At 35.0% G+C, this 11,543-nt stretch overlaps 1 protein-coding gene across 1 annotated transcript; it reads left to right on the top strand.

Annotated features, from left to right (window-relative positions):
• Positions 1-1,909: 1,909 nt before the first annotated feature.
• LOC131661063 (protein PSK SIMULATOR 1-like) lies at positions 1,910-11,543 on the top strand. The gene is made up of 12 exons (XM_058930467.1): positions 1,910-2,439; positions 3,342-3,658; positions 3,765-3,857; positions 3,963-4,053; positions 4,478-4,556; positions 8,604-8,701; positions 8,939-9,008; positions 9,336-9,439; positions 9,713-9,829; positions 10,296-10,372; positions 10,511-10,555; positions 10,669-11,543. Exons 1-12 carry the CDS (start codon positions 2,170-2,172, stop codon positions 11,165-11,167), a joined length of 1,860 nt encoding a protein of 619 aa, XP_058786450.1. The 5' UTR covers positions 1,910-2,169; the 3' UTR covers positions 11,168-11,543.

The raw sequence follows: 11,543 nt of genomic DNA, 5'->3' as shown, positions 1-11,543 counted from the left end.
AATGGTAAAATTACACCAAATGTCCTTTAAGTTTTTTTTTTGTAACATGTTGGTCCTTAAGTTTTTTTTGTAACAAATTGGTTTTTTAAGTTATTAAATCAAAGTGGCCTACAAGGAGAAAATACAATTAGGATGTTAATTGATGTATTTTTGTTGAATTAGGATATTACGTAATATATTCTAGATGATGGTTTGTGTATTTAGGATGCTAATTTATGCAACATGACACCACTTTATGTATTTAGTTGTACATGTTTTGTAACTTAAAGGACCAAGTTATTACAAAAAAAACTTAAGGACCAACCTGTTACAAAAAAATAACTTAAAGGACATCTGGTGTAATTCTTCCTTCTATAATCAATACACATCCGCCATCCGATAATTGTTCGATTTGAAATTAACTCGTTCTTTTCATTTTGAACGACGGTCATACCTCCCTTCTTTGGGACTATATGCATTGGACTTATCCAAGAACTGTCAAAGATAACATAGATCATACCAGCTTCAAGTAGTTTCAGGACTTCTTTTCTTACCACTTCTTTCATGGTAGGATTTAGTCTTCTCTGAGGTTGAACTACCGACTTGAATTATTCTTCTAATTTTATCTTGTGTATGCAATAAGCCAGGCTAATACCTTTAAAATCAGTCAAATCCCAACCAAGTACGTTCTTGTTATCTCTTAGAACTCTTAATAATTTTTATTCCTTAAGAGTTGATAATGAACTACTAATGATAACTGGTTGTAAGAGTTTCTCATCCAAAAAGACATATTTCTAATGCTTCAACAACTGTTTTAACTCAGAATCCTTCTATACTAGGATGAGACTTTGTTACTCATGACCACCTAATTCTTCAATTTTTCTAGTTGCATTATCAACCTGTGTTGCTTGAAGTTGAAGTAAACATTCTGCTACTTCCATATCATATTCATCTTCAACATGTTTAATTGAATTAATAGTAACTCAATGAACTATGAATGTGTTTCTGCTGCAGTTACCTCGTGAACAACTCCATCCATTATGTCAATTATATAAATATGAGGATTCTCTTTATTATGTTTCATAGCTTCAAATACGTTAAAGATAACTTTTTCTTTGTTGAATCTCAAGATTAACTCATGCAATTTCACATCAATGAGAGCTCAACGAGTTGCTAAGAACAGTCTCCTGATAAGTAGGGGTGTTGCAAAGTCTTATGGCATGTCAAGAATCACAAAATCCACTAGAAACAACAAATCATTCACCCTAACTAATATATCTTCAAGAAATGTGTCAAAGTCATCTTGACTTTTTGCCATTTCCCTATGGGGCTTCTTCGCGTGGTGATCGTTTCTTTTGTGGTGCTTGAGGAACCTGTGAAATTCCTTGATTTGCATTCAAAGTGAAATCCTAAGTGTAAGGAAGAGAAACCTGTTAATAATCCCAAGACTAAAGTTTAATAGATTTGGGTTTGAATTGAATGTGAGTTAAGTGAATTTTGAGTTGTAACATAATGCAACTTAATTTGGTTATGTTCGATTTACAAAATATAAATTACAAATCAAACCAAATCACACAGTTTTATTAAAAATGACCAAAACAAATGCAAACCAAATACAATTTTATTTTTAAATTTTCAATTTAATCCGTTCAATTATTAATTTTCTATTGGTTTAATTCGTTTTTGAACCTCCGATATACATCTCTTAGAACTAGTTTGTCAAATAATCATAATAAAATTTGTACCATTCAATTCCACAGCAACTTGTTAACTAAAAAAAATCATAACAAAATTTATTTTTAATTTAGAATCAATTGTATCATCATAATCAATTTTATAAAATCAATTATATATAGAATCAATTGTATTATCATAATCAATTTTATAAAATCAATCAACTATTCAATACACTTTCCAATTTTTTATCTCACTACTTGGCGCCTAGTCGTAAAAGGAAGGGTTACACAGAGAGTAGACTTTCGGTTTCGTCTGAAAATGATAAAAACCATGTGATACCCAAGTCACGAGCCAGTCTTCGTTCTCCTCGTTCTCTTCTTTCTTTCTCTTTTCAAACAAAATACTTTCAAACTCCTCATCAGTAGAATACAATTTCACTAAACACTCTTCTCTCTCTTCTTACTTACGACAACTACTATTATTCATTTCATTGACCCAAAATGAACGAATGAGATGGAAACCGGTGCGAATTCAAAGATTCAATTATTGGTTTGGTTTTCTCAACTCATGGGAGGTCTTTGCTCTAGGTCCGCCGAAGTTGACCGCGTCTTCGCCAGCTCCGATGCCGATTCCGATGCCTCTCATAAACCTAATACTAACAACAACAACAACCCCGCTGATTTCACAAGGCCGCCTCAAGTACGTGAGATCATGGAGAGAAATCCCGCCGGAGGCACCGCTGATGACGTTTTCTACGACGGAATCCCACGCTACGCCGCTAAAGTACTTTAACCGTTTCTCTATTATTTATATCAGTACTGAAACTGAAACTCTCAATCTCAGATCATTAATTGTTGATAATAACGTGAGATTAGTTTATTTAATTTCTTTTATAGATTTACAATCTGTTTCAACTGGTTAATTACTTAACTGTTTAGGAAGGATTTTTTGATGCTGGAAACTCGTAAAATTACTAAAGATGACTGTTGATGATATTTGAGCTGATTGTCTTGTAATTTATTTGGAAGTGCAGGTTTGTGTTTGGGAATTAGGGTTTATTTATTACTAATTAGGAGTTTTAAACTTGTGTTGTTTATTGTATTTCTATTTGTGTTTATTGTCACTCATCTATGAAGCACGAACATTGGAAAAATGACATTGCTACTGACACATCGACATCAGTAATATTTTTAAAAAATAAATAAATTAAACGTAATTACAAGTGATGATGTCGGTTTTGGACACATACAATGAAAGATACACACATTTTTCAGAAGTGTCGGTGCTACAGAGTGCTTGAGGCTCAAAATTAGGTTGCTTGTTGCAATAAGGAAGGATAGTGTTGTTCTTAAGTGTTTTAGATTCCAACTTGCTTTGTTTAAGTTATAACGTTTTATTAGATTCATTCATTCTCTTAGTTTAAGATTTTAGGAGAGTTGGTAATTGGCTTGTTAACAAAGAAAACTTCTATTCAATGGTCTAGTGTTTCGTAGCTATTCTTCTGCTTAAATAAAATGAATGGTAGTACAGTGTATAGTGGGTTTTTGCATTGTGTTTGAATAAGCCCTAAAGTGCTCTTGTGTGAGGAGGTTTGTTTAAAAGTATTCATTGGCTGGCTTCTGTCTAAAAACAATTATGTAGGGGGAAAATGAAAAATATCATCTACTAAGATCTTTCTATTTCAGGTGTCGGAGGTGAGTTCACGTTTGGGAAGAGCTGGATTGGGGAAGGCGGTGGAGGTTTTGGACAATCTTGGGAGCAGCATGGCAAATTTAAATGCTGGGAGTGGGTTTGTTTCCGGAGCTGCAATAAAGGGGAGTGAAATTTCCATCTTAGCATTTGAGGTTGCAAATACTATTGTCAAAGGTTATCAGCTTCTGCATTCTCTTTCCACAAAGAGTATTAGGCATCTAAATAAAGAGGTGCTTCTTTCAGAGGTTGTGCATGATTTAGTGTCAAAGGATACAGATGAGCTTCTTAGGATTGTTGCTGCAGACAAGAGGTAAGTATTGGATTACTTAATTAAATAACTTAAGTGTTTTGTTTTGTAATTCCGCTACTCCTTAATATATAAAGGTCAGTTGTATGTGATTTGGCTTTGTTGTCAGGCAGGAGTTGAAAGTTTTTTCTAACGAGGTGATTCGTTTTGGAAATCGGTCAAAGGATCCTCAATGGCACAACTTAGACCGTTACTTTGAGAAGTAATGTAAATTGTACTTGCTCATTCATCTAGCCTTTCATTTGTCTTCAAACCATATTTGGTCATTCATATATTCATTCTTAGCCATCTTTGTTTCAAATTTTAGGATTAGCAAAGAGTCAAATGCTCAAAGACTCTCAAGAGACGAGGCAGAATCAATAATGAAACAATTGATGAATTCAGTCCAATTTACAGCGGTGAGTGTATCCCCTTATGTCACTAAAAAAATACTTTGTTTCGTTTAAGGACTGATAGTTAAATTTTTGAAGTTGGAAAAATATGGCGAGAAATTTCTCTAAAACAAAGGAATTGTTGGTAAAAGTATTTTCAGTATAAAACTAATTACTCAGGCAGTTAAATTGAGTTTATATATGATTACTAAGTATACCCGTTTTTCAATTTTGTTAACCAATTGAGTAAGTGTTTGGTTCCAAATAGGAAATATTATACAAGACTTCTTTTTTTTTTTTTTGCAATTTTCCTGACCATGTATTATAAGAAATTGATTGGTGGTGTTGAATTTGTGATTCCATGTGTTTAAATCAGACTACACTCACATATTTTTGTGAGGGATTATTTTTTTGTATAAATTTTGGAAAATCAAATTTTCTGTGATCACAGGAGTTGTACCACGAACTTCATGCGTTGGATAGATTTGAACAAGATATTGAGCATAAGGGCGAAGAGGAGGATCAAAGAGGTAATTATGTAATATCATCAATGGGCCATGTAGAGTTGGAATAATTTTCTCAATATTTTTTCAAAAAGTAATTAGAATACGATCACTAAAATGTTTAAAAAGACCATGCTCTACCTATTGGGCCCAATTAACTAGTTAAATACAAATTATCACACAATATAAAATTATATTTACTACACTCCTTCTAAAGCTGGTCAATGAATATCTATCATTTCGACCTTGCAAGTAAGTTGGGTGAATCTTTCGGTTATAAGCCTTTTATTAACACATAGGCTATAGTTTTCAATCCATATCCAACTTATTTTGAGTCGAACTATCTCAACGTGTTTTGTCCTGCCATGGTTAACAAGATTATGAACAATAATGATTAATTTTCGTGATGACTTATTGTCTCAAAAAAACTTCATAGGGCCTTTACACTTTTTTTTGAATATTCTAGCACAATTTTCATCCATAGCTCATGATTTCCTAGTACTTCAACGGTTGATCAGACAACTACCCTTTACTTCTTACTCTTTTTAGTAACAAGGTTTTCATAAAGAAGTGTACAATAATCTGAAGTAGATCTTCTCTCCGTAACTCTAACTTGCTGAAACCTGCATAAGAAACATCAATGGAAGCCTTTACAGTTAGGTTTCCACCTCCTTTAAACCATAATAATCCTCTCCCTGTTAAAGCCCAGTATGATTTGGGACTAATATTTCAAAGAGAATGACTCAAGCAACTTCAAATTGTATTTTACCATATTGTAGAATTGAATAAACAATTAGGGCACTCATGGTTTATTCTTCATCAATATAGAATAAACAATTAGGGCACTCATGGTTTATTCTTCTTCAATAAAGGAAACAAACCACTTCACGTTAGGAATATTAGAAATAAGGTCATATTTCTAACATTAGATATCCAATATTACACTTTTAGTAAGAGTAGAAGGAAAAGCAACTCGATGGTGCTTAGAAAATTGACATATCTTTCATTTAAAAGACTCACCAATAAAAACAAGAATGGAAACACATACCTCATCAATAAAAAGTAAAAATGAGATTGACCAAGATGCTTGTGCTGAGTCATATTTGTAAGGTAAACAAATGAGACTTTAACTGAGACCGAAGTGTGGAAGACCACACGTTCTGACTAGTTTGTTCATCAGGCAAATGTTTCATAGCAAATCCAAACGCTCTCCTCGTTGCAAGATCTCCAAAAATACAAGGAGAATAAAACATATTATCGTACAATTCTGATTCCGGATAAGCTTATGGATAGAAATTAAGTTATGAGAGAGCGTCGGAACATGAATCACTTCTTGCAATTTAAAATGAGGTTGAAGTTTGATATTTTCAGAACCAACAACACAATTTAAAATGAGGTTGAAGTTTGATATTTTCAGAACCTACAACACGTGTTTAAGTACCATTGACAACAATAATGTAATGAGTATTAGAAGATGAGATACAATAATGTAATGAGTATTAGAAGATGAAATATAAGTAGAAAACAATTATGAATGAGAGGTCATGTTATCAGTGGCACCAAAGTCCTGAATCCAAGTATTATGATAGGTACGAAGAAGAAAAAAGGTGTGAGGCAGGGAATTAAGGTATGCACTAATATCTGATGTGAGGAAGAGAAAGAGGATGAATCAGTGAATCAGTGAATCAATGTAAGCATTAGTAACTGATGTGCAGGGAATTAATTGTGATATGAGAGAAAATAGATCCGAGCAATAAAAGGAGGAGAGCATGTAAGGAGTGGGCAGATTGGAATTTGACGGTTTAAAATTTTAGATACACTAATTGTTAGAAATCTGGTATGATAATCTTGGATATCTTCGAAGAATCGTGTTCGTTCACTTTCCGAACAAAGTATTTCGACCCTATTCTTGTCTGGGTTCACGAAATGACACACCTGTTCGGTAGAAACAGTTATGTCGGTTGGGAAACGACACACCTGTTCGGTAAAACGGTTATGTCGGTTGGGAAAAGGGTGCAACTATTCAAACGAATTTTTCGACCGGGGCGCTGCCCCGCACCCCGGCCGCTGACCTGGCAGCGGGACCCCAGCCAGGGCGCTGCCCCTTGGACCCCGGCAGGGCGCTTCCCCGCACCCCGCCAGGGGCTCCGTCCCTTGGACCCCGACGGGGCGCTGCCCCGCACCCCGCCAGGGGCTCCGCCCCTTAGAACCCCGTTTCTATTATTCGTATTCAATTGCACGTTTGGCTCTACGAGCGTGCACTCCGCACTACCCTAACTTGTTTCAAGCTTAATGCATAATTGCATCGGCTTACAGTAAATCACATTACTACCAAAATACATTGATGATACTAAAATCACCAACACTAATTTCATTAAAATCTATATTATCAAACCCGGCTGTTTCGGCCGTTATCTCGTATTAGTTCCTTCGTATCCTCTATTATACTAAATTGATCCTATCATATTATGAGTAATCCTATCATTTTATGACTTATGAGGAATATGATAAGTAGCCATGAGACATTGGGAACACGACTTTTTACCACTCAGTTGTCCGAGAAGGATAATTAGGAGACTCACCCAAGAGCATAAAGAAGGTCTGTAAACTATTCAAGTCATGCTTAGTGCTTACTAAAAGAAAAGGGGAATCTGCTGCGTCTGTTTCTGCCGCCAAGAAGGGGCTTCCAAAAAATATTGAAAAGTCAAGCAGCGCAGAAGACCAGTAGCACTAAAATACTACACCAAGCTAAACATGATCCAAAAACTGCAGAAGAGTGGCAAAAAACAGATGAAAGGGCTCCAAAATACCCACGAAAAAACATCCCAAACCCAATATTTGATCCGTCAAAGAAGATCAGAAAGGACCTCGTAAATGATTGGAAAAGCCGCACTGGAAAAAGAGATCAGGAAGGCAACCTGTGACCTACAAGTGTCAGAACGTGCTGGAGCTTGGGCAGCGCGTTAGGTGTCCATTCACCACGAAACTTTAGGGTATGCCCAATATCGGGGTTTGGGATGGTGATGCGAGGTTGGCCACGGAACTAAGCAAAACAATCACACAGCTGGTTAGAGATACAAAAGAACACAAACTGAGAAGAAGGCAGTGATCTAGTGTTAGCAATTCAGTGAAATGGTGAGCAAACAATGAAATTGTAAAAAAAAAGGGACTGCAACAAAGACAGTATAAAATGGAGCCGCAATGAATTCGACTAGAGTTTTTATGCTGATGCAAGACCCTCAAGACCGAGATCTCTAGATACCGTGTAGAATTTGAATAACTTTCTGAATATCATTTCAGAAAGTAATTGGAATAGAATCACTAAATTATTTAAATAGACTATGCTATACCTAATAGGCCTACTTAATGGGTCTAATACAATATATACAAATAGTTACACACTATAAAATTATATTTACAACAGGCATTGAGATAATATGCTACTCTAAACTTTAGCTTGTGACTGACATTTTTTAACCTAAAACCAGAGATCTTATAGAGTTATAATCATAAATGAAGAATAATTTTGATTTTGATTTTGATTTTTTTTCTTCCATAATTCCAGTGGTCAATTAGATTATGATAAATGTGTGGAATCCTGAGGACTGTATTCACATTGATCATTTAATTAGTTCTAGGATATTGAAAAAGATATATGTTAGTATTAAACAACTTTGATCCCTTTGAACTAGCCGGTCTCAAAGTTGGGTCCTAAGTTTTCAAAAAAAACTTTTGATATTCTGATACTAATGCCTTCTCAATTTGTCACCAAGTCTCCTTCAAAGTCATTCTTATTAAAGTGTAACAGTGTATGTAGATAGATTGCGGTTACAAAAGTACTTTACAAAAAAAAAAAAAACAAATGGAGCCAGAATAAAGTATTATTGTTGAGAATACAATTCTGAAATTGGGCGGTTGCTTCCTCTTACATATTTTTGAAGAAAAAGTTACAGGCTTACAGCTACCCATAAGTTTGACTTTGCAGTATATTGAGCAGTATTTGTTCATGTTACTATGTTAATCTCTTATCTCTGATATATAATTTGACTTTCATTATTGCTCTTCTTCTTATAGGTGATAACCTCGCATTCTTGAGAGCAGAAATTAAAAGTCAAAAGAAGCAAATTAAACATTTAAAGAAAAAATCACTCTGGTGTAGAAGTTTGGAGGAGGTAGGTAGCTACAGATTACTTCTTGATGTGTTCTTCTCATCCCTCAGTATCCTCCTCCATATTTGTTTAATTCTCTATTCAACTTTTATTGTGTTTGATCCACGTGTAAATTGGTAATACTAAAGATAGTATAGGAAATAAATTTTTATTTATAGAGGCAGGTTTTTCTTGTACATTTCATTCACAAATCAAAAACCGAGAAAAGATGAGTATAACTCGTAGTCTAATGGATTGCAGGTTGTTGAGAAGCTTGTAGACATCGTCCATTTTTTACATTTGGAGATAAGCAATAACTTTGGGAGTGCAGGTCTGTACCTACTAAAGCCATATAAAATGTTTGCTTCACTTGATTTATGTTGTTCTAGTGTCACTTAATGTAATAACTATTTGTTCTTATCAATGCGATGACTTAATTAACATTTATATTGTGAAAATCTCTGTCATGTTATTCTGTTTGCCTTATTTGGTAATCGATTAATTTTAAATTTGGTAGGAATAAAAAGTGTCTGCGTTTTGGGAGCTATTAGCAGCACTATGTGTTTTTAACCTCATCAAATATTGTTGCTATCAGATTGTAATGAAAGATGTATTCTGATTCACACTTTTAATGTTGTTTATCCATGGGTACCTGCAGATGGCCAAAAGCCAATAATTGGAAACATTGGCAATCGTCAAAGATTGGGCCCTGCAGGTCTTGCTTTGCATTATGCAAATATAGTACTTCAAATTGATACCCTTGTAAGTCAATTTACTTAATTGTAACTATTTCATTACATGACTGTTCTTTTACCTTATCTCAAATCAGGTGAAAATATAATTGAGTTTTTAAAAATGATTCTCTTATTGCTACCTGTCCACTTCTCTGTTATTTTCCTTATGTTACTTTCAGATTTCAAGTTGAATTAAATGTAAACTATGCTTTTCAATCTTTATTTCTTAAGAGGAGAAAATCAACCATAAATTTGTTTTGCATTGCCGAGCATTGTACCAAGTCCATGTTAATGCTTTCAGGTAGCCAGGTATATTGCTATGCCTGCAAATACAAGGGACACATTGTATCAAAACTTGCCTCCTAATATAAAATCAGCTTTGCGTTCCAAATTATCATCCATTCATGTTGTAGAAGAGGTATGATTGACCACTTATACTTTCTATTACTACTGCTTTGTTGAAAAATCAGACAAGATTATGGGTTTGGATTTTTTTAGAATAGATATAAAAATGCTTTAGGTTGAAGCACACTTCATATCTCGTCCACAACACAACTGAAGATGGATTTTAGTTGGTCTGGTAGTCAATGACTCAATTAGCCACCTGGTTAACATTATTTATAGCTACCCATCATAATGAATACTCATTAGATGCCCTTGATTTTGTTTCAGCCAATACTTACTCTCTTACAGGCCTTCATATTTTGGTAGTACTGTAGTTTGTTAGACTTGCAGTAAAGATCATACACAATTAGAATTCGCTTGACAAGTTTTGAGAAATAAATTTTCTTCTGCCCTTACACATACTAGTGAAGAAAATCTTTCTTAAATTTGTTTCTTGGTTTTTTCACTCTTTCTTTGTGGTTGCTGTCTGGGTTACACAGATAACTGCAGCAAATATCAAAGATGAGATGGAGAAAACATTACATTGGTTGGTCCCAATTGCCACAAACACATCCAAGTAAGATCTCTGGCCTTTTGTCAACTAACTCCTTCCCGGCCACGTGAAAAGCAATCTTTAATCATAAGTTTATTTACCTTACAAATATGATAATCTATTCTTTTTGACCTTTTCTTTGGTGTTTAAAAATTGGTTCAGAGCACACCATGGTTTTGGCTGGGTGGGGGAGTGGGCTAACACAGGGTAAGTAGCCAGTCCCTACTATTCTAGTTTGAATTAGAAATTCATGTCTTCCCCCTTTGTATTTTCTGTACTTTGAATCCTTTCTTATTTTAAATACTTCTTGGTCCTTGAAGCTCTGAGGTGGATAAGAAAGTTTTCCAGGGTGGTGCAATGCGAATTGAGACATTCCACTATGCTGATAAAGACAAAGTAGAACATTATATTCTTGAACTTCTCTTATGGCTTCACCGCCTGGCCATTAAAGTAAAGTCTGGCAGTGATGCTGGCAAAGCAAGGCCTACCATGAAATCCCCTGTCGGGGCTACCATGGAAAAGACAAATAAGCATTCTACAAATGCCCTCTTACCAATTTTAACAATGGATGAGCAGAACCTGCTGCAAGATGTAAGTAAGAAAACCAAAATGAAAGGAATCAGTAAGAGCCTGGACTTTGACAGTCTGAAGCCTACATTGAGTGAGAAGTGCAGACTGACCAAGAGCAGTAGTCTTTCAACAAGTAAAAGCAAGGGATTATCTTTTAATAGGATTTTGTCAAAAGTTCCTGTGATTGATTTCGATATTGACAAAGAGCGAGCGTTAAACGTGATCGACAGACTAGATGTGGTCAGATAATTGAAAATTTTACTGGTTAGCTTTTGAAATGAATGGAAAGAAGCAATAGTACACACAAACATGACTGGGATTTCTGGGGTACACATCATACTCTTTGCTGCAAGTGTTTAATGCCAGTATTTTTGCAGCAACTATGGTAGTTACCCTGGATTTTCTTGCTTCATTAGGGTGCATTGTTTTGGTGAAGTTCCACGATGTAGAGATACCATTGTCCACATGGTATTAAAGAAGTTGTTTCATGTTTGCATCAATGGGACTGCAGTGCTCACCTTGTTTGGGCATGGTGGAATTGCAGTTCAGTCTTGACATTGTAAATACTAAAATGAGAATAGTGTGCGCATCATTTTGCACAGCTTTAAGAAAAGATCTTGATCCG

Source organism: Vicia villosa, linkage group LG3, assembly GCF_029867415.1.
Source record: "Vicia villosa cultivar HV-30 ecotype Madison, WI linkage group LG3, Vvil1.0, whole genome shotgun sequence".
Lineage (NCBI taxonomy): Eukaryota > Viridiplantae > Streptophyta > Magnoliopsida > Fabales > Fabaceae > Vicia > Vicia villosa.
This window is presented reverse-complemented; position numbering and strand designations above follow the sequence as displayed.